Source organism: Cucumis sativus, chromosome 7 (assembly GCF_000004075.3).
Source record: "Cucumis sativus cultivar 9930 chromosome 7, Cucumber_9930_V3, whole genome shotgun sequence".
Lineage (NCBI taxonomy): Eukaryota > Viridiplantae > Streptophyta > Magnoliopsida > Cucurbitales > Cucurbitaceae > Cucumis > Cucumis sativus.
This window is the reverse complement of record NC_026661.2, coordinates 13,578,073-13,602,375: the sequence shown is the minus strand read 5'-3', so window position 1 is coordinate 13,602,375 and position 24,303 is coordinate 13,578,073. Positions and strand designations below refer to the sequence as shown.

Here is a 24,303-nt window from a genome sequence, read left to right as displayed (position 1 = left end):
AAATCCACAATATGACCAAAACGCCGAAGTAAAGCGAAAAATGATGTGATTAGCTTAAACTTTAAAATTTTCTGATTGCAAATCTTATTCTCAACTCGTTTTAAACTATCAACAAAACTTAAAACACAACGGTGGTCAACCTAAACATGAAGTATATTAAATACATATAAAAAATGTATACTTTATTAATAACAAGCGTTTGATACATAAGTACAACACTTTGACCAAATAACTAATGCTTGACTATTTCCAAAACGCATGGAGTCATCTTGTCACAAATCCTTCAACCTTTTTCTCTACTTGGCCTAAAGGCCTGATTCTAGAATATAGATTTTGAAAACGTAAGTTTAAAAGATTTAGTGAGGTTTTATGAAATCCTTTTCACAATACATTTTCATAATCATTTTTGCAAAATTAATATCGAGCGATTTAAACACACCAACAAATCACTTCATTTCACATAAACATTTCTTTATACTTAATAAATCATTTCGTAACCATTTCATTTCGCCAAGGATCTCGAATCACTCTCTACGCTAGGTCACATAACATCGAGTTTAGAGTACTTAATCATCAACATTTGAGAGTATCTTAATTTGTCCTTGTTGCTCAGACCACTAAGCATTATACGCTTCTTTCAACGCATAAGCGAACTTTATCACCACGTAGTCCTATACACTCATGGTGACCTTTAACTCTTCACGTGCACACAAAAGTTAACTCATTCAAAGAAAGTAACTACTGATTTGCAAACTATATCATAAACATTAAGATCAAATCATGCTTTGAACATCATAATACATTTTCATATAAATCTCTTTCATAAATCAATTTGAATCGAAATCACTAACTCAGATTAGTAGAGATTTATCCTGAAACAATTGACATAAAATCTTATAGAAAACACTCACAAAACTTTGCCAAAAATCCTCCTCTTCCTTCTCTTCTCGCGAAACAAATTGTTGTATTTAACACTTGGTTTTTCCTGTTCTCGCCAAAGCAAAACAGTAGCATTTTAGCTCTTTTTTTAAATTAAAAACTTTTGTGCTTACTTAATGACCAAGCCCTCTATTTATAGAGCCCTTAAACTATCTTAGTCTCTAAACTCTTCTCAGTTCGCCATCTCCTGTTTAAAACTTTACACGTGTAAATTCAACTCAATCATGCTTAACTCTTTAATCTTACACGTTAACTCCCGTAAAATTAGATTTGAAATTTTCTTCGCCAGGCCTTACTTTTCGCCTAATTCTATACTGCAAATAACTTTAACCACTAAACACTTCTTGCGAATAACCTTATCGTGTGGTTATATTTTTACTACAAGAAACCTTCCTCGTAAACTAACCAACTTTTACTCGACCAAGTAACTGTCAACCAAGTAATTATTATTTTAGTTAACGATCTCCAGGTAAGGGATTTTCCTATTAGACCCTCACATTAAAACTGCATGCATGTTCTATATTATGTATTAATGTAGTTAATAGAGAGATGTATAACTAAGATGTTATTACCGCGATACTTTATGATTGAGGCATGCTATGTTTAGATAGGCTATGATTGAGCTATGTTGACTAAATTATGATATTCATGATATGATCTATTTATATAGGGCTATGATGTTCTGTTAGATTTACCGTTAGAGTTGTACCATATGGGTGTCTCACGGGATCACCACCTATTTATGTCTGTGTGGCCAGTTTTATGTGTGATTCGATGGGATCACTTACCACCTGACTCTCTTTTAGGGTGTTTCCTTCAAGGTCATCGAGAGTCTAGATGTGTCCTTAGGGGATCACTGGATAGCGTGTCTTCGGGAGCACAATAGTTAAACAGTACCTTCTTGCAGAACTCTAACGGGAGTTTTAACAAACACCTAGCGAGACTAATAATGAATCCCTTACTAGTATAAATTTGTACTCACCCTTTTTATGTTTAATTTTACAGGTAAAGACAAAGGTGTTTGTATAATTTTACTAGTATAACACCTAGCGAAGTGACTGTAGTTCACCATAGAGAACAATTTAAGTTTTCTTCCACATTTTATGTTTTGTTATTTTATTTTCGTAACTATGAGTACTTTAAAATTTTTCCTTCTATTTTGAGTAGGGTCCAATTTAGTGTTTTATTTATTTATTATATTCTTTCTTTATATACTTTATTATTAATTTTAATTGAATATTTAAAATGTTTTCTTTAAATTTAATATTTTCTCTTATCTTGAAAAAAATAAAAATTCTATATTTATTTAAATGGTAATGACCTCAGTTCGGTAGAAAAGTTGGATTGTTACAGTTTGAACCAACTTATCTGATCCTAACATTTGAATGTCAAGATGACTTGTAGAAAATTGATTTCTAGGTAGGTGGTCATCATGAAACCTATGACCTTTTAGTTAGTTATTGAGATCATGTCTCTATTTTTATCACTAAGTTAACTCATGATGGTTGAGGTTAGATGTTTTATTCACACACAATCATACATTGATTCAATACTTTTCAACAAAAATATATGGGTGTATACTTAAAGTTTGATTTGAACTTAATAATAAGACGTAAAAAGAGTAATTATGTGGAGAATTTATGCATTTCCACATCTTTGTGCAAGAAATTGTATCATTGGCGACTACAACAAAAGTCAATTGAATACCAAATTAGGAGGAGATCTTAGAATGTATACTTCTCAAATGTTTAAATTTTGAAAAAATTAAGTGCTCGTCCATTATTCAAAGTAGTTTTTAAAATACTTCTAAAGTTTCATTAAAACCTTTTTTTTTTCTTTTATCATAAGACCAAGTTTTAATAAAAACAATTTTTTGAAAGAAATTGTTTTGGAAAAAAAAGGCAGAAAATGATGTACTTTTCATATTTTTATCAATCTATATATTTCTTTTATTTCAGTTTTGTGATTTTATTTTCCTCCATAGTTTGTATTCCAACACAAGTGTATTCTTAGAACATTTTGATTTATCCTTTAATAAATAGCATTACACATGCTCTTTGTTAAGTTGTAATGGAATTTTGCTTATTTCAAGTTTTGTTTCTCACTATGAGTTAACTTTTTCTTTAAAATTGAAATATGTGAATGATTATATTTAGATAAAATTTGGTTTTTATAAAAGAAATTAGTGAAAAATAACTTAAAATTCAGACATTTTTTAGATCCTAATAACTATAAGGAAATTAAAAAGCCTTAGATCTATCTAAAGAATTGTGTTTGAACTGAATAAGTTCACATTCTCAATAAACATTTGAGGATATTTGGTCAAAGGTGAAAGAATATGGATGTTTGAATGGTTCACAATGAATACAATTTGAGTTAATTACGTCAAATGCATATAATTAATTTCAATTTCCTTTTCAAACGCTAAGAGCTATGCTGTTGTAATCTAATTTATAATTAATTTTCATTTCAAACATGAACATTCATCCAAAAATTATATTCACATGATTACAAGAATATGCGTGATATACAAGTAGAAAGAAAGTAGCAACTAAAAATTGAATGGAGCCTAGCCCAAAAGTATAATTTTAGGTTCTAAATATGGCCAAATGGACACGACGACCCTCGACCACCTCGATTCGTGGTTGAGACTGACTCTAATGAAACACAAAACCGAACATACTCCTAAAGTTGAGTTGAAAACCTTGAAGAATACTCTAGATTAAACTTTCTTTATAAACACATCGTAACCAATTTACATGACGTACTTATAAGCTCTCTCTAGTTTTCAACACTCTCGTTCTCTTACTTAGGGATCAAAATATGTGTAGCAAGCACCATAGCGATGGGAGGAGAAGTAACAGAGAGTGTGAGTGGGTCTTTGATTTGGCGCGTAGATGTAGAGAAAGAAGTGAATGTGACGTTGAGAGGGTCGGAGGGAGCTTTAAATTATGGAACCACGTTTAAATTTACCTAATTACCCTCACTCTAGTAGACCCCCATTAACCAACGGAAAGCGTCAAATCAAAATTATTAAATTAAACTTTTTGACATTTTCTTAATCGGATCATCATCATTGTACGGAACAATGACCGCGGGACCCACCAATTCAATTTTTCTTCAACTTATTATTATTTCTTTCTTTCTTTCTTTCTTTCTTTTTTATTCACATTTTAGATAAATTTGAATAGTAGATAATGCGGATATATTTCAATTATGTGATTTTTCTTCATTTAGTTTGGGATAAATCCACACATTTGAAATACCCATAGAATGTGATTTGTGTTGTAAAGTGAAAAAAGAAAAAAGAAAATAGTTAAGTAAAATAGATTTGAAAAAACAAAAGGATTATATGGAAGAAGTTATAGATTTTGATGACACATTCCATGCATATTTAATAATTAATAGGGTGGGCGTGGGGCGTGACCCCAACGTGTGTGTTGTAATGAAATGTGCATTGATATTTTTTTTTTAAAGAAAAAAAGGAAAGAAAAGGAAACATACAGCTGTGTGTTAAAGTTGGTACACAATAAGATGGGTGGAGGAGGTCTTTTATTTAATATTATATAGATAGAGACTTGTGGGGGAAATTCAATTAAAACAACAACAACCACAACATCCATCATCCATTCAAATAAGGTTTTCTTAAATAAATAATACAACCTTATTTACATCTTATACAACAATTTTAATAACACACAAAGTCAAGTCCACAACCTAAAATAACAAAAATATCATGCGATTAATCGATCACACATGTGTGCGAAAAGTTTGGTACATAATTCCTCAGATATTGGTACATGATTGGTAAAACAATCTTTTGGTACGTGATCTTTTACAAAATCTAAATGATCTTAGTACACGATGTTGTACTAAATCTAAATGAAACGATTTTGGTAATGAACGTATAGTAAAAAAAGAAGAAAAAATGACACAATACTTGATAATAAAAAAAAAATAAGGAGATGATGTCAAAGATGAAAGATGATAAGAAAGAAAGAAATTCTGGAAGAGGAGACGAAAAACCTGCAAACAAGAACATGTGTGAATATAAAGAAGATGACAAGCATTCAACGAGAAATTCAAAACCAATAAGGGCAAATATGAAATTTATGAAAATACAATAATAGTTTCATGAGCTTTTATTTTTTCGTTACATGGACTAAAAATATTTTTGAATTTTGTTAAATACATATATAAATTAACCTACAAAATAATTTATATATTTTATTTATTTATTTATTGAGAAGGGCATACACAAGTAATTAAGAACAATTAATCGCACTATAATTCGCCATAGTAAGCTATAGATTGAAGTAAGGAAATCAATAGCTTTATAACTTCAATCTATAGCTTTATAACTTCAATCTATAGCTTTATGATAGTGGAGGGTGCCAAACAGTGTCATGGTGCCTCCTAGCTTTCAGTGTTAAGCTTTGTACTTTTTTAATCTTTTTGTCTAATTGTTTCGATAGAGCTCTGTTTTAGCTCTATTTTCTTTTTAATGTTTCGATTTTACTTCTTTGATGTTCGAAACCTATAAAATAATCAAATTGAAAAATAAAATTATAGAACAATCTCGAATTAAGTAAAATTAGATAACAATTTTTCAGTGTTATCACCATAATACCCGATAGTATATCTCGTTTATCACCTAGAAGATATGTTAGATAATTTTGTGAATAACAAATATGCTAGAATTGTTCTACCATATCACCTACATTTAGGAGATGTTTAGGGAGTTGGAATCTAAAATAATGTAATTACTATCCAAACAAAATGATTTTAATATTACAATTTGAGTTCAAAACGCTCAATCCCAACATAAATTTTGAATTACATTACAGTATTAAATTGTCTTTTCCTTCGGCTTCAATAGTTGTATTGTTGTTAGACTATCAAAAACTCTACCTCGATGGAATGTGACATCCTTTAGCCCTTCCGCCCACACCTCCAAAATTTTATGTATTGAGAAGTTAAAATTTTATTAGACATACAATTGAGACTTGGAGAGAACATGTGATTGTAGGGATCTAAAAGCTCCAACTTGAATAGGTTCAAGTCAGGTAAGAGAAGCTATAACAAAGCACAAATTGTTGATGATTTTGTTGTGTGTGTGTTAATTAGAAAGACTCCTAACAAAAGCTTTTAAATTTTAAAAATATTTAATAGATTCTTAACTTTCAAATTTGAATTTTAATAGTTCATACATACAATTCAAATTCAAAAGGTGTTTATTATACACCTAAACTTTCAATTTTGGATTCAATAAGTTTTTAGTTTCTTAATTGTGTTGAAAGATCCATAAACTTATTTGTCTTTCTAAATTTACAAAAAGGTGAAAGTTGGTCACATTTATACCACTAACCAATTAAACTTCTTTTAGGGGTGTATAAATGTTACAAATTTTAAATACATTTAGGACCAATTATCTATGGAATAAAAAGTTTAGCAGCCAAAACCTTATTAAACTCAATGAATGTTGAGGAAACACAAACTTGTGATTTAACCTTTTTTTTCTTTTTCTTTTCAAATTAAAGAGGAGCCTTTCTTGAAGCCAAAAGACTATTTAACATCACAAAACATCAAATATGCTATAATGTAGCTAAATAAGCATAATGGCAAATGGTCAAATGACTTCATTCTTACATTTTTAACAAAATTATTATGATTAGAGGAATAAATTCAAGACAGAAAATCCAATAATTGTTACTAAGATGAACTTGATCACCATCCGCCGTAAATCCAAAAAAAAAAAAAGCATTCTCATCAAACTCATTCAAAACCATAATCATAGATCCAGTTGAAAAAAGAGTTTAGCTTTCGAAGAAAACCCTTCAAGAATCACATCTTCTTCGTTTGTTTGTTATTTGTCGTTCTTGCTTCATTTCTTAATACAGTTTCCATTTTTCATCTTCTTTGTTGGAAATTTTCTTCTTTACTTGAGATTACTTTCAAATCACCATCTTTGAATTCTTCTTTTTCTTCTACTTCATAAGCATGATTCTTGGCCCAATCACCTCCAACAACTACATGGAACTCAACAAGATTTTCTCCAATTTTGTTTTCAACATTTTTTATTTGAACATTTTCAATCGCCATTCCTTTCTTTCTTTTCCGAAGTATATGAAATCAGTTCGTTCTTGAACTCTGATGTGTACTTTGAGATGTTTTTCCCAATGAATATGAGAGTTCTTTTGCTATTTTTTTTCTTTTTTTACATTCTGCAAATGCTATATGATCAAAGTAGTCATTTTGTTGGATTCTTGAGTATGTTTTCCATCTCATAATAAGTATACGACCGATTCTTTGATTTTTTTTTTTAAATTAGAAATCAACAATTCTTTGATTTTATTTTAAAATTAGAAAATCAACATTTCTTGTTTGTGTTTCATAACCAAAAGAGTAATTTTGAGCCTTTCTAATGATTATTTAACTTGCTTTCTTGACTTAAATTTTATAGGGATCCCTTATATATAAGTGGGTCGTTTGGCAATTAGTACAAAACTCAAAGTTTCCTCTCACGATCAACAATCACCAAGAATTTCCCAATCTTCCAGCAACTACAGTCAACATTTAGTCTAGGCAGTTGGTTTGGTATCAAATTGATATGGTTGAAGTGTTGTAAAGAATAATCTTCCAATAACTAATTTAGTGCATCTTTTATCGAAGTGATAATAATTGTTTCATACATTCATAGAAGTTGATTACAAGGGAAGGTAAAAAGTAAATTGGCCTTAAAATAGTACTGAATTAACTCATAATCCTCGTACGCCAAAAGGCTTCTTCAAACTGAGTCACTTCTTTTTCAGTCACAATTCAAGAGCTAAAAAAATTAAATAGAACATTCTTACCAGTATTCTCATGAAATAGTTAGCCTCAATTAGTTATGCATATACCATTGACTAAAACATTAGAAATGCATATACCATTGACCAAAAAATTGGAAGCTTGATTATCCAGTTGAACTCAAAATTATAAAAAAAAACAAAATATTACCAAAGGACTTCCAATACAAAAATGGCAGGAGAAGAGATCAAAGAAGAAAATTTCTTTAGATCTAAGACTCTAAATCCCTATTTCAAAGAAAAGAAAACAAAACAAAAAACAAAAAACAAAAATAAAATACAAAACAAAAACATGGATGGATGCATCATGTCTCTATCTACTGAACCCTCCCCTCTTGTAAATATTCAAAAAGTAAAAAAAAAAAAGAAAAAAAAAGCATCCTATCTGTACCATAGGCATAGTTGCCCAAAGAATACAAAGACATCTTCAAACCATGGGTTTTGAAAATATGAGAGAGGAAATGAACCCTAAACCATATTCTATAATTTCTCACTCAGCAGATCCACACACTTTGCCAATCTACAGAAGATATTGTTCAGTTCTAAAAACGAGGGGTGGAAACAAAGCACTGTTTGAAACAACAGCATAATAAATGACAAACGGTATTGGCAACTTCCAGTTTTCTTTCCTTTTTTTTTTTTTCTCCCCTTTCAGGTTCTGTTATGAAGAAACCCTTTACAGATAAAAGACCTAAAGAAATTTCCAACAAAAGAAAGTAAACGCCATTGGCAGCCAGGAACTTGAGCATGTGTTGTCACAGGCTGATAAAACTTAGATATGATTGGCGATCTCCAAAATCAGTAATGTGAATCATGTGCAGGACTGTCTGCATGCATGTCCATCGACGAGTCGTTAGAGCTGACTGAATTAGGGTCAGTGTTTTGATGCTGAAGAAAGTTGGGTTCATTGTTTCGAGTGGCACCATTTCCTCCCGACATCCCGCTGTTTGGGTAGTGAGCTTCCTGAGCAATGTGATACTGTTGCAAACTTCGGCGAACAGGGCTAGACAGAGCGTTTGAGAAGACTGAACTTTTGGAATGATTCTCAGAGTGCTCGGTTCGACTACCTTGTCCGGTGGTTGCTTGCCCAGAAAGACCTGAGGCTGGAAAGCTTGAGTTTGTAAACTGCATTGTTGGTTGAGCATGTTGATGTTGGTGGACTGCGGGTCTTGGGGACATCGACGGTTCCTCTCCACAGTAATCCAACTCGTTCTGCAGAGTCAGAATGGAATTCAGAAAACTCATACAGCTAAAGATAAAATAATAATAAAATGAACCTTCACTAAATTCGGTGAACTCCAGCAAAATTACAGTCATTTAACTCTATTTTTCAACAAACAAAAAGAAAAAAGAAAAAAAACGTTTACAACTCAGTCCATCCCAGCTTATTTATAGCAATTAGAACCAACCAAAAATTTCTTACCAAATGAACTAATGATTTAGGGTAGTGGTAATACATTCAAAAACCAACCAAACAGATTCCACTTCTTCACTAATCTACAAATTCCAAGTTCTCCACTAGCTTCTGCTTGTCAAAAAAGATGACCTTGCACAGGATACTTACTGCATAAGGTCAACTAGAACTTGTACAAACCAAGCAAGCTGTGCCTATAATGAACAGAAATGGACAAGAAGTGACAACCTTGTCCAATAAAAAAAGTAGGCAAAAAACCTCTCTTCCATACATACGTCACAGAGTGGGCACAGAACAAAATTGACAATGAAGAAAATGAGCTTTACAATAACCAAAATATTGATCTGTGATGAAAACCAAAACATAAAACGTGAATGGACAGAAAACAAAGCCCAGGGAGCTCAAATTGAGAAAACAATGCCATGAAGGATAGCGAAAGGAACCAAGTGGACAATGAAAATCCTAAGGTTGCAAACTTGAGTGATAGAGCTAAAAACTCAAAGTAATGTGTGTTGTCGAAGGTGAACAACAATGGGACAATGATGATGATGGTGATGGAGGCTAAGAGGCCATGAGACAATGCTAACGGCCGAAGGCTAAGTTAGGTTTTGGGGACCAAAGAGCCAAAGGATGAAATGCTCGGGAAAGAGAGAAAGGACAGAGGGAGAACACAACCAAGTGAGAGCAAACAAACAACAGCCACATCAAAGACAGCTCGGTTGAGGTTGAGGGAAGAGAAGTGACAAGTTGATCACCTTCAAGTTGAACCCTTGAGAACTGTTAGGATCCCACCTAGCAAAAATTATCTCAAGAACAAAGGATGAATTCAAGAATAGTTATAGGACTATTTTATTTAGTTATTCAGTTAAACCAATGATTCTTTATTGTAACAGGTAGCAATAATCATTTCATCCGGCATGCGTATTTTTATTTTCCAATGAATTTACATCTCATTAATGGAAATTTTTTAATGGAGTGGGTAATAACTCTGGTTGTTCGCTGTTCAAGAATTCTGGTTTAGGCAGTTCATACCATCAAAACATTATGTATGGATCTAAGATTTCAATTCTTCCATGTTTCAGCAGTAGTATATTGTTCCATGGAGCTAAGGTCCAAAATATGGAAGAAACTGGTGCAATCAAATATGAAAATATATGAGATATATGCTAGAATACCACAAGAACAAGTAACCAAGTAACCCCTAGCCTTTCAAGAGGGCTAGACTATCGCTAATTTCCTTTACAAGGAAATTCATCTACAAAATTCTTCACTCCCTTTCCTAACCCCTCACCTTCTATTCATAACAAAAAGACTTAACCAACATACTAAATATTTACTAGTATGCCCCAACCAAAATGTTAGGTCAACAATTCTATTGAAATATTCTAGAAGGGGTAAAAAGGGGAGTACAAATGAAAGTTACAGGGGAGGGGACCACTAGAGGAGAGTGTTGGTCATCTATAAATAGAATAAAGAATGTAATTAGGGCAGGCTTTTAGTACTGATCAGTAGTCTGGGGAATGATAGGTTAAGCTCATATTTTGTAGCCTTCGGGCATCCTTTTTCTCGGTAATACTAAAGTTAATAAGGAGATACCTTACACAAACACCGTACTAATATTCTCCTAATAATTCTACTATTTCTATCACTAGGAGCCTTACATTACTCCGCCATTCAAAACACCTTGTCCTCAAGGAGTGCTTACACAACATGATCACACTACCTTAGCACACCTTTTTTTAAAAATATAAAGTAGTAAATCCAAAAACCACCGGCATCTTTGAAAGGAATGTCCTCAACCTTGTTAAGCAAACTGGGCTTCAATTAAAACTGACCCAAAAGCTCAATCGCTAAGCCCAGTTCAGGATGTATGGCCCATCTGATTAAGGTTAGCTTCCTTCACCCATTGTTCTTCCAACTTCTCATCATGGATGCCTCCTTTCCTCCCCTTCATTTTACATGTGTCTAGCCTCCTCCCACAATGAGCATTGTTCCTCTTGAACAAAATGAAATAACTGGGCCTGTACTCTCAGCCCAAACACTTCGATCTAATGAATGCTACTTCTTTTTACAACTACCGGCCCCACCCCTTGCCAAGTCACATGGATAAGAAATTCTTTTTTCATCTCCTCACGTATTTTCCCTTTTTTAAACGCCTTTTTTTCCTTCCATGGTCATCCGTCTCTCAGAAAATTTCAGCACCCCCATCTCCTCGTCCCCCTACTTTCTACTCCCGCCACAGTTCTGCTCAACCTTAGTTTCTCTGTCCGCCAACCTCTTTTCCATGGTGGGTCAGGTTCTAGATTTAAATTGAGACAACACTCGCTTAGAACCCCTTTTTCCTCTGGACCCCATCAGTTACCATCTTCCTCACAGCGCCAATTGATAATGGTTGGTTCGTTGACTATAAACTACAGCACATCGCGAGAAGCAGATGCCCAATCGGTGGTGGATGATACATTATTCAAGGGCATCGGCGTGCCTAGTGAAAATGGTTGACGGTATGTGTAAGGAGCTATATCTCTCAAATATCATCATTTGGGTTAGTTTCTTCCCATAAGCACTATACCACATTGGGTCAAGTCTTAGGTCAAATAACAACCCGGCTGAAAATCCACTTTTCAAAATTATCATGTTTTTAACTTTGAGAGATAATGGACCTCTTCCACGAAACTTATAATCAGCCCATTAAACCATAGTCCTTCAACCCCTTGATAACCCCAAAATTGGGCCTTTACCCAATCATCATAATCGGCCCATTATGGAAGGATAGCCCAACTACTAATACCCAGCTTTTCTCCTTGGGTCGTAGATGGACATCATCATCCATGTTCCTTTCTAGTCCAATTAACCTAGAACTAAAAAGGTCCTGATTTCATTCCCTTCCCACCCAACCGATTCACACATGGATTACACTAGGTAAAACTTTCCATTTCCCTCGCATTTTTGTCGATGCTCATTTTCTCTCCCCTTGCCCCCAGATTTTGACAAGTTGATCGTCCCCATCTATCACACAAATCACCCCAAGATCCACGTCTTCTGCCATTTTCAATGCCTCCAACCGTCGTAACTCGATCTCAACAGCCATAACCAGCACTTCCATTCTCATTGACTTTTGATTCTCTTCTACAGCGTGGTCACCGCAGATTTCGCCTGCCAATCTCTTTGCCATTCAAACTCATGACTCATCTATCTCTTCTTTTTTCATTGCAAGCCACTGTCCTTTGGCAATTATCAAGGCATACATCTTCCTTGGGCCGCCGGTGACCATCTTTTGTTCATTTCCACCTCGATTCTTAGACCATCTGGCTGCCGGTGTACTTTCTTTTCTCCGCCTTTCCATCTTCCATCCGCTGCGACTTGATATTTCCTTCTTCCATTGAGGCCAACCGTTCTTCTTAGCTTTAAGCCACCAACATTTCTTCATTCATCGATCCATGAACTTAAGCTCCTTCAACTTCTTCTTTTTCATCTTCTCTATTCAATTTACCCCTTTGATTGAGCCACTGCCACGACCCTTGCTCTGCACCTTCCCACAAATGGTCTTCTCCGTAACGAGCCTTCTCTCCTTTTCGCTCTGTTGACCGCGAGTTCACCAGTCTGATATTCTTCCTTATATGTCTCCTCGGATTGTTCATCTTTCTTGTACGGTTTCCAACTCCGATCGAAACATTGCTGCCTCCAATGCACTGTACAAATGATTTCTTCGTGTCCAAGACATCATCAATCTTCAATCCACTGTTGGTTTTTTTTTCCATTTCATACTCGACAGTCTCATCTATCGGATTTTCTTGCACTTTCTTCCACCATTTTGTGACTGTTCTCTGCAGTCCACTGGCTCACCCCCATGTCCATGGAGTTTCTCCTTGTTCTTCCAATTCTCAGTTGTAATCCTTACTCCACTTTAACACTTGAACCCATGACCCACCTGCTTCTTCCATTTTCTCTTAATGTTTCATTCGAGTGTCATCTGAAGTTCCTAATTCTTCAATTCACTGACACAGGCTTACTCTCTCACACTTCCTCCCTAAGTTTTTCAATACTTTTGCAGAGACCCCATATGATTTCTTTCATCCCTGAAATTTCCTTCTCATTGGTCTCCATCCGATCCTTTATTTGTTTCTATGCCATTGCTCTGATACCAATTTGTGAAGATGCCACCTAACATGAATTATCTCAAGAACAAAGGATGAACTCAAGAATAGTTATAGGACAATCGAATATGAAAATATATGACATATATGCTAGAATACCACAAGAACAAGTAACCCCTAGCCTTTTGAGAGGGCTAGACCCTCCCAAATTCCCTTTACAAGGAAATCCCACAACAAAATTTTTCACTCCCTTCCCTAACCCCTCGCCTTCTATTCATAACGAAAGGACTTAACCAACATACTAAATATTTACTAATATGCCCCAACCAAATACCCTACTAATACTCTCCCAATAATTCTACTATTTCTATCACTAGGGGCCTTACATGAATACAAGTGCCCCTTTTTCGTTTTGATTCATCCACATTAATATACTCTACGGTTTCTAACTTACTTTTTACAATACACAAACTGTAAGTCCTCTACAGTTTCAAACTTTATTTTACAAGGCACAAACTCTTCTCATTGATATAATAAAAAGATACCACAAATGTTCAATGAAATTCCTGAAGGAGTGAAATAAAAGAAGAAAAAAACAAAGAAAGCCTACAACTACAACTCTGGGAGAGGAAACAAAAGCAATCTAAACCATACAAATATTGTTTAGAGAATAATGAATACACAAATTACAAAGGGAAGATCATTTTGAAGCGAAAAATAATCATTCGAGGGAAAGAAACATATAACTTAGGAGGAAAGAGGATCATCAAATATTGTGTGACATCTAAGTCTACATTCTCTCAAGAAGCTAAAATGTGTTTGAATATGTTATCAATTCTAGTTGAAGTGCCTTTTAGTAATTTTCTATTCAAGTTCTATCGAGCATCTAGGAGGATGTGAATTTTTTTTATGAGAAACCAGTAGGCATTAACAAAAAAAGCGGGAAAAGCCTAAGGGCTGGGAAAAAAGGAAGATGTAATAGAAGAACCTTTGAAGATAAGCCCCTGCTCTTAGTTAATAATTGTAATATTGTACAAGTTAGTTCTTCTTTATGTACTCTTAGACACAAGGCTCCTTTTTTGTAATTACAGTCTTGCTTACATTCTCCATAATTGGAGGCCTTTGATGTGTTTTTTTGTAAGAGACAAATTTCATTGATGCATGAAATTACAGGAAGGCAATAAGCCAAAGGCAGCGGATTACACAAGACCTCTCCGAATTGGCAAAAAGAGAGGAAGGACTATCAGAGCTGTAGAAAGATGTACATTTGCACCAAGTCATAGCAAGAAAGATAACATGGTCAAAGACCCTATCAAAAGTGTTTTCTTCTTCTTCGAAGAGGCGGTGGTTCCTTTCCATCCAAATCACAAAAGGTCCCTAATCAAATGTATCCACATGGATCTTTCACCATCAACGAAGGGATGGCCCATGAGAGTGTTAGAAGGCAGGGCGATGACACCGTTAGGGGGCTTTGATGTGTTAAAAAAACTTCAGCACATGTATGTGTTAGATTATCAATTGACCCAAAAACATAAGTTGATGAATGAAAGTAAATTTAATATTATATTAACACTCTAACACTCCTCACTTGTAGATCTAAAATATGTAGAAAACCCAACAAGTGGAAATTAATATTAATTGAGGAAGAAATGACATTAGTTTGACACCGGACCTCATTCTCTAATACCATATTAGTTAACACAAGGTTTCATCTCAAAACTAATTGGCAATGAGAGGAGCATCACATATATGATATATCTTATAAACATTGTAAGGTCCCGAAGAAAAACTGACTAAAATGTTCAGACGATGAAAATGAAGGAAAAATGCAAACCGACCCGTATGTAATTGAGTACATCAGTTGTTGTCACTCTAGATCCACCTTCTTGTTGTCTAAACATCCACTGATAAAGCTTTTCCTGAAAACAGCATCAGATGAGGTTACAAATGCTAATAAAACAAACTAACAACATAATTTGTAAAGATATCATATCGCAGTAGCAAAATAAGAACCAAAGAAGAGAATGCATATTTGTAAATTCTGTTAAACAAGAAACAACCTTTTCATGGTAGATATAAACAAACAGATACACAAGAATAAGACCTCCAAAAGGAAGAGAGAATAGTGAATAGTAAAGCAAACAAAACAAGGGAGGCAAAACCTACCTAATAAATCCAGAAGACAGCCCATAATAAAACAAAACTAAAAAGAAAAGAAAATAAATAAAACCTAATAGCCACCAAAAGAAAGATCTCAAATGGAACACCTCTCCAAACAAACCTAACCGCCAAAAGAACCCCAGGAGCCCAAAACGGAACTTTGACAGGAGCACATCCCTACCAATAACAAACCAGTCCAACAATAAAAATGCTAATCCAAGCACTTTGTCCACACTAGTCCCCTTAAGACTGCTGACTACTAAGGAACTACAGTGATTCCCAAATGAGCAAAATAGATTTTGTTTTTTAGTGAACATAACAAGTGTTAGAACTTGCACTTTGCTACACTAATACTCTAGGAAGCAGCAACACAGACACGCAACCAGTGACACCACATGATACAATAGATGACAATTTCTAGAAAGGTAGGACACGACACGTTAGGGACACACTATTTTTTTTATTATTATAATAATACTAAAAGATAGAACCAAAATACTTTAATTCTTTTTACAAACTAAAATTACTTAAAAAGTTGCTTAAAAAAAGTTTATTTAATTATAAATGTTAATGATGCATGATACTCAACAAATTACTGTCCCCTAAAACTAAAAGGACAAAAGCCCAACCTATAAAAAAACCACATTAAAAGGCCTAACAAACACTAGAACAAAGAAACCCTAATCTCTTATTCTCCCTTCAAGAGCCATATTAAAATAAAATAAAAAAACCCTAACATCTCATTCTCTCTTCAGCCATCTTCTTCTCTTCCCCCTTCGTTCTCCCCTCTCCCCCAACTTTACTCTCATCCCCAATTTCGTCCAGACCTCCTCCCTTCACCACTGATCTGCTGCTGCTATCGCCACTGCAAGCTGTCACCATCCTGACAACTGCCAATGCTCTCTAACAGCCGATGACAATCGTGGTCCTCTAGTAAAAAAAAGGAATGAATAGAAGGGAAAGGAAAGGAAATAGAATATGGACTGTTTGAGTGTGTCACCTGGTGTCAGATTATTAAAAAAAAAAAAAGACATGTTTCTTTGATCTAACAAACAGCTTTCATTGAGAAAGAATGAAAGAACACACGAGCATGAAAAAAGCAGCCCACCAAAACATACCATTAGCAAAAGGGAGACCATCTAAGTAAAATGTTATCTACATAACAATTACAAAAAAGATTCAAAATCGAAGCCCAAAGGGAAACATGAAATCTAATCAAAGACCAAATCTCACTACGCTCCCTCTCCCTCTCCCTACACCTACAAACCCGCTCAATCCTTTCACCCCAAATGTCACAAACAATAGCACACACCCCAGCCACCCAAAGAAAGTCCCCCTTAAACTTTAAAGGGCGGATGGAGGGAAGGACTCCACGATTGTAGCTCTAACACTCCTAGAGCCAGCAAAACTGACATTGAACTCTTGCAAGAAGAGTTCCACACTACCCTCGCATAATGGCAATCTCGAAAAAAAATAATCAAGATCTTCCTCCACCTTCCAACAAAGAATGCAGCAAAAAGGGCTTACAAGCAAAGTCCTCTTCCTAACAAGCCTATCCACAGTGTTAACACGCCCAAGCAAAACTTGCCAGATAAAGAACCTAACTTTTTTGGGTACCGTAGCCCTCCATACCACATCAAAGACTGACTTAGACTAGGGAGAGGGATCTAACAAAAGACTAAACAAGGACTTACACGTTAAACCTCTACTTGGATTAGGATTCTAAACACGAACATCCCTTCTCCCCTTCCTAAAAATACATATCTCAAGCAAGGAAAGAAGATAGGCCACTTCCGTCGCTTCCATATTTGGTCAAATTACGTCGGAACCCAAATGAAAAAGACACGGGATTCACCAAGCTATCCACACAATCCAAGACCATGCAGTTTTTTAACGAGGATAAATGATAAATATGAGGAAATAAAGAACAAAGGGAACTCTCTCCCACCTAATGGTCCTCCCAGAAATACGTATCCTTACCATCCCCCACAAAGCGACGAGTAAACCAAGAGAAAATGAAAAGCTAAAAGGAAATATCCTTCCAAAGATTTTGGTGTGTGCCTTTAACCCCCTTTCGACGTCCATTCAAAGGGATGAGCGCCATGCTTACTCACAATAATCCTATGCCATAGAGACTCAAGTTCAAGAGAAAAGCGCCAAAGCTACTTAGCCAACCACGCTCTATTGCGGATTCTTAAATTGCCAATCTCTAGCCCTCCTTGGTTATGCCCCACCAACTCCCATCTCAACAAATGGGAACCATGACCTTTGCCAACCCCTCCTAAAGGATATCTCTCATGTACTTCTCCATCCTTTTGCAAACCAAACTAGGGATTCTAAACAGCGACATATTAGACACCGAGATACCACTCATAACAAAACTAATAAGAGCTAATCTCCCAGCTTCTGAGAAAAACCTTTTCTTCCATCCCGCCAATCTCTTACGAATCGAATGGGATCCCAAAAGGACAGCCTTCAAATTGTCCCCCAAAGGGAGCCCAAGATAAAGTGAAGGAGAAAAGAATAAGACATGTAAAATGATGTCTGACACGTGTCTAGAACTCCATAAAAAACAATGTGTATGTGCTTCCTAGCTAATACTAATAGTTATAACCAGAAACAATGGATCTTTTCCTGCAATCGCAAACTAATAAAACCATATCCACTTAACAAAGTGTAATTCTTCATAAAGTTAATTGCAGCCTTAAAAAATAATTGGTTAAGAGCTTCCATATCTTCTTCCTTTATCATTATTAATTTTAAGGAAACCAGGCTTTAATTGAGAAATATGAAAGATGATATGAGGTGAGGACATACAAAACAAACAGCTCAACAAAGAGGCTTACCCTACAAAAATGGGTTTTCACTCCAAAAGAATTACACTAAGACCTCCCAAGTTCTAGAAATGATTAACAAGTTCTTCCAACAACTCACCTTTTTCAAAACACAATATTTTTGGCCTCACAGTTGAGCCCCATAACACAACATTTGCTCCTATTGATTCTCAACCTAAGCCTAAGATGTGGTTTAAGATTAAGAAAGAATCCTCTTTACCATAACATGAGAACATCGTATTGTCGGCAAATTGAAGGTTGGATAGGGCCACCTTATCTTTCCCCAGCTTGAAGGGCTCAAGAATATTACCATCAACACATTTATAAACGATTCTACTAAGGAAATCCACCACTAGAAGGAACAAAAAGTGGGAAAGAGGGTCTCCTGTCTAAGACCTAGCGAGCCCACCACTTTACTCCTAGGACTTCCATTAATAAGGAAGGAGCAACTCACGTTCCTCAAGTATCCCCAAATCCACATGAGCATAACTCATAAGCTTTCTCAAAGTCAATCTTAAAAATCACTTCTTCTTCTCCTTTAACTCTGCAATCCTCGATGGATTCATTGGCAAAGGGGGCTTGATCTAGAATTTGTCTCCATTAAGCTAGAAAGGCCCATTGCAAGTTTGAGATTGTTGATGGAAGCACTCTTTTCAATTGGTTGGATCCTACTATCAGAATCTTGTTAACACTAGTGATAAGGCTGATAAGCCTAAAATCCTCAGCATTGTTAGCATTCTCCTCCCTTGGAATAAGGCACACTGCACATGAAAATGTACACCATCGACTTTGTTCAAGACACCCATCTTGAGAAAACTCCTAAAACACTTCAACCAAGTCCCCTTATAATAACTCCCAATTGTCTTGATAGAACGCCATGGAGAAACCATCTAGGCCCAGAGTTAAGACATATTGCTCCCATAAACAACATGCTTAATCTCTTCCACATTGAAAGGTGCAAATAGATCCTCCATCTCCCTGTAAAAGATAGGACTCCAATCAATTCCTAGGAAAGAAGGTTTTGGGGACTACCTCTAGCCCATAGAGATTTTGACAAAAATGAAACTACTTCATACTTTGATGTCCTTATCACCCCTCTATGGAACCTTTGATTAGAGGGCCAATCCTATTTTGACTCTTCCTCTCAATTGCAATTCTATGAGAGAAGGAAGTATTGCAATGTCCTTCCTTAGCCCAATTAACTTTCTTTTTTTTTTTTGCCAACTACTAGTTTCTAACCTTATAACATCAACAAAATCAAACTTAAGAGAATCTTTCCCTTCTTTCAAAGAGGCATTCAGCTGAACCTCAAGATCCTTCTCATCTATCTCATGAATCTTAAAAAGGCTGGATTCTTGTTCACTGTTTTAGGAAGATCTAAGTGGTGGTGGCTTAATATTACTTGCTGATTTCTATTTTATTCTCCAGTTTGAAGGTGTTCGACCATTAGGAGAAAACTTTCTTGTTAAGCTTCTTGGTGATGGTTCCATCAAGAGATTATTTCTTCCGTTTTTAGTTTGTGAAAATTCGAGGAGTTTTCTACCTAGATCTGCAAAATTCTAGAGATTAAACTTCAATTATCACAATAAAGAAACAAAAGGGGAATTCTTTTTTTGTGGATTCTATCATCATGAATGATTGAAGATTAGCATTTTTTTCATATTAACAAAAGAACTAATTTAGCAAAGAGAATAAAAAAGGGAACACCAAGAAGGACAATAAATCTTAGCCAACTCAAATAATCTTCTCTTTCCTATTCTTGCTCATTCTTATTCAATATCTTATAATGCTTCTCTGTCCGTTAGCCAAATCCTTCAAAATATTGATTTGAAGAACCTTGGCATTGTGAATATCAAAGCTAGAAAAGTTACAGAAAATCCATTTATGTTCTATTAATTTGTTCGTCTCATCAAAAAAAGCCAAACAAATTCATCAACCTTTTTTTTCCTGGTATTTCTCTAGTCTCCAATCCCCATTGTCTTTGGTAGTTTGACTTATCTTTATATATATATATATAAAAATATAAGAAACAATCTTTCGTTGGTTGTTTGACTTATAGTTATATTTATATATATATATATATATAAGAAACAATCTTTCGTAGGTTGTTTGACTTATCTTCCTAAAGTATTTGTATTAAAAGGGCCAAAATCAATGTGATTCAGAAAGGTAAAAAATAACTAAACAAGAAAGGATCCAGTGCACAAAATACCAAGTTTAAGCTTTGGTAGGATTTCTAAGAAAGTTGAGAATATGGTTTTAAAAACTACAAAATGTTCATTGATCAAGTGATATTAATTCACCCGTTCAACTATAAGTATCATTAGTAGCGATTATCCTGCATAAGTTTTCTAAGCAGGCCTTGACTTTTCTTTGCATGAAATGAAGGCTAAGTTTTATTTCACATTATATAACCATGCAACTACGTCTTGCATCTTTTAGAGTGAATACGATAGAATTCCCTGTGCTGCTAGCCTAACCACCAAGCATCCGCTAAGAACGAAGGATAAATGAGAAACATTCAAATTTGAGATAAAAGGACAACACAGAACATTCGATTCTAGTCATCCCTTAAGCAAAGTTAACCACCATAAACAGACCCCCTCATCACAATGCACAAACGGTATAAATTCTCCATCGAGAATCAAATGGTAGAAGACAGAACAAATAACGATAACAAACATTGTAGCCAAATTGACAGACAAATACGGGCTTTCTATACTTTCATCATATATCACGATTCATATTACCTTAATTCTCAGATTACCTGAAACTATCCAGAATCGTCAAAACAAATAGAGATGAAAAAACAAACAAGCAAAAACCACGTCTAAATAAATCAATTTCATGCACACAAAAAGAGAAACGTGATAAAATCCGAAAAGGGGAAAGGGGGAGCAGATGAAATTCCAGACCATGGCGTGACGTTCACCGGCTTGAAACGAAAGCTTCTGGTGGTTCATAGCCTGGGTGTAAAGCTGGGAGAGAGAGTTAGCCGCACTGCAAAAAGAGGCGTACATGGTCCGATCTACCTCGTCGAGGCTGGTGGCGATAGATTTCCGCTTCTTGGCCATGATGAAGGAATTAATCTTCTTCTCCGGAGAGTAAAGGGTCTGATTCCGGAAGGGTATGGCGGATTTTTCTTTTTTCTCTCACAGTGAAAATGAAGATTTAGGGAGAATTGGGATTTGGGGAAGGCCAAAAAGGGACTGCTAAGAGACTCGGGAGGCTTTGCATTCGTATAGAAGAGAGTTTGTAAGGTTGAGTGGAGGAAAAAGACTTATATTAGCTATCGTGGCAATGCTATACATATGATTATTTCTTTAATATGCTCCCTCCCTTTCCCATGATATCAAATCATGTGTCCAATCAAAAATATAATCTATAATCTATAATCTATAATCTAATATATAAATGGTTGTTTTTATCAAACTTAATTATTTCAATGGACAAAATTACTAAGAAAAAGAATAATTACCAACCAACTAAAATTTCATCATCTATCCGTAATAGATACTAAAAAGTTCTATCTATGTTACTGATAGGCACTAATATATCATCTATTATTTATAGATTTTAAAATTTTACTATAATTTTAAAATACTTACAAATAGACACCAATTTGTTGATTGTGTTATTACACTATAGAATAGCATTTTGACTCTAAAGCCAATTCTCCCTACTTATGTAGCGCTACGAGACAGAAAAATCATGTAGCCTTACGACATTATGAATTTTATCAAATTCAACTTTGCAACACTGAGACTAGAGTCATGTAGCATTAAAGGCCTTGTCATCACGAGTGTTTTGTTGTGAAAAATAATTTCTTTATGCTACTATTCTACGCACTAATTTCGTACAAGTTCTCTTTACTAAGCCCAGTATAACTTAATAATGTTTTTTCTTGATGAGAACGAAGGTCGAGCACAAAGACTTTGTTGGTTTAGCAAACTTGGAAATGGTTTAATGATCGACTCTCAACAGATCTAAATGATCAAAATGTCATGGATGCAAAATAAGTAACATGCATATACAATAAATTGAGGAGTGATAAATAGTAGGTTGCATAATGATTAAAGCAAGATGGAAACAATGAGAGTGAAATGATAGGTAAAAGTAAGGTTGGGTGCTGAACAATCATCGTTCATATAAACCTTCACTTACATCATGATTCATGTTCTTAACCATAACAAAAGTCTCACCTCTCGATGGAAGAACCACACAAGCCATGTCGCTATGATGCATCCTTGAAGGATCATAAGGTTGCCTTTATCTCTAAAATTACTTGCTACTTTGTTTAGCGATATCCACTATCATTCTCCCAAGTAGTTAACTATTTCTACTTGTAAACTAGATGAAAATAAGCATAAAAGTCAATACCCATAAAAGAAAATGAATTTTAGCCTAAGCTACATTTGACGAAATAGTGATATGTTCCACCCAACCCTCAAGAGATTTAGCCACTCATGGTGGCTGATAAAGTAAAAGTGGAAGCAAAGAAGATGAAAAAGTTCATGAATAAATATATTAAGAGCAGTAATGTAAGAGTACATAAATAATTCAATGGAATGGAAGAAATATGAAAAGTAAGAAAGAAAATTAACGAGGATGAAAATGTCAAGCTTTTGATAGTCGCTTCTTGCTTCCCGCCAACTTGGGTGGTGACTCTTGCTTCAACTCAACACGATGAAGACTGTATGAACGATGACAAGGTGGAGGAATCGAAGCCTCTCTCAAGCTTATTTTTTATTTATTGTTCCTCTTGTCTCAATTATGATTTGAAAAATTGAACTTTCTTTGTAAATCCTAGTTCTTGAAACTCCCTAAAGGTTTTAAGTGTTAAGTGTTATGAGAAGTTAAGTGTTTGTTGTTCTTTGTTAGGTGGGAAGAAGAAAGGAAATTTGGCTAAGTATTAAGCTTATCCTTGGCAGCCAAAAGGGGAAGAAGAGAGCTTATTGTTTGAAAATTTGACTAAGTGTGGAGAGGTTATATTATAAGATAGTAGGCATTTTTCTCATGGCCTAGGCGAGAAGAGAAGTTGTTGGTGTAGAGAACCTCCAAAGGACAATCTCATGCATGGAGTTGTTTGGCTTTGGGCGTTAAGGCTAGGCAAGATAACCTCTTTGAGGTTATCTAGGCGTTGAAGGCTAGTAGGCGGCAAGCCTTGTAATGTGTGGTTGTGATAGTGAACTTGGCGAGGAGATCTTGTCTATGCAAGAAACAGTTAGGTTGCGAGGAAGTCATAGGCTTGCGAGGGTGTTTTATGCGAGCAAGCTTAGGCGAGAAAAAGACTTGTGGCCAAAGAGGTTGTAAGTGAAGGGTTTTGCAAGCAAAGGTTTGGCGTTGAGGCTTGGGCGAGAAGACATGTTCTTGGTCAGAAGTTTTAAAGTTAGGTGATCTAAGGTGTATTTAGACGTTTTAGGCAAACGATGAAGTGGTTTTCAGGTGCCCTAGCATGCAAATGGTAGTTTCATGCAAGCAGAAGGTGGCAAAGTCCATTTTTCAGAAAACTCTATAAATAAGCTCACTTCAAAATTTAAGTTCTCTCAATTCTCTCGTGCAAATTAAGTGATTCAAGTTGGAGAAGTTTTTTTTGTGAGCCTATTTTCAAGTGTGAAGCTTTCAGACAAAAATGATTAAGGAAAGGTTGAGTTTGAAGATCAAGAACACTTGAAGGTCGGTTTTCGAAGGATTCTAAGCAAGGTTGAGTTTCAGGAAGTTACAAAAGTCAATTCTTCAAATTTGAAGCTGAGGTTTTGAGGTAATATATTTAACTCATTTTTAAGAAATCTTGAAGAAGGAAGTTTTAAATTTTGAGTTTTGGTTTAAAAGTTATGTATTTTTAAAGTTGATAGTAGTTTTTTTGGAAAATTTCAGTGTTCTGGGTTGTTGTTGAGTTTGGCTAAGCATCAGAGTTGAAGGATTTGTTCTGTGTGCAAGGAAAGTGATAACGTGTATAAATACACGGTATTATAATACTTTTTATTATAATAATGAGGTCAAAACATATAAGA

General features: G+C 35.0%; 1 protein-coding gene across 1 annotated transcript; it reads right to left on the bottom strand.

The window, feature by feature from the left end:
- Positions 1–8,237: 8,237 nt before the first annotated feature.
- Positions 8,238–21,597, bottom strand: LOC101216474. Its single transcript, XM_004139638.3, has 3 exons — positions 21,205–21,597; positions 15,134–15,214; positions 8,238–8,999 (listed from the first exon to the last, which is right to left on the bottom strand). The coding sequence occupies exons 1-3, from the start codon at positions 21,361–21,363 to the stop codon at positions 8,586–8,588; spliced, it is 654 nt and encodes a 217-aa protein (XP_004139686.1). The 5' UTR covers positions 21,364–21,597; the 3' UTR covers positions 8,238–8,585.
- Between the last annotated feature and the right edge of the window lie 2,706 nt (positions 21,598–24,303).

Excerpts from the sequence above, each read along its gene's own strand:
- LOC101216474 (XM_004139638.3), bottom strand. The coding sequence starts at position 21,363 with ATGGCCAAGAAGCGGAAATCTATCGCCACCAGCCTCGACGAGGTAGAT. Across the intron at positions 15,215-21,204 it reads CCGGTGAACGTCACGCCATG|GAAAAGCTTTATCAGTGGAT; the intron begins GTCTGGAATTTC and ends TGCTGTTTTCAG. Across the intron at positions 9,000-15,133 it reads ATGTACTCAATTACATACGG|AACGAGTTGGATTACTGTGG; the intron begins GTCGGTTTGCAT and ends CTGACTCTGCAG.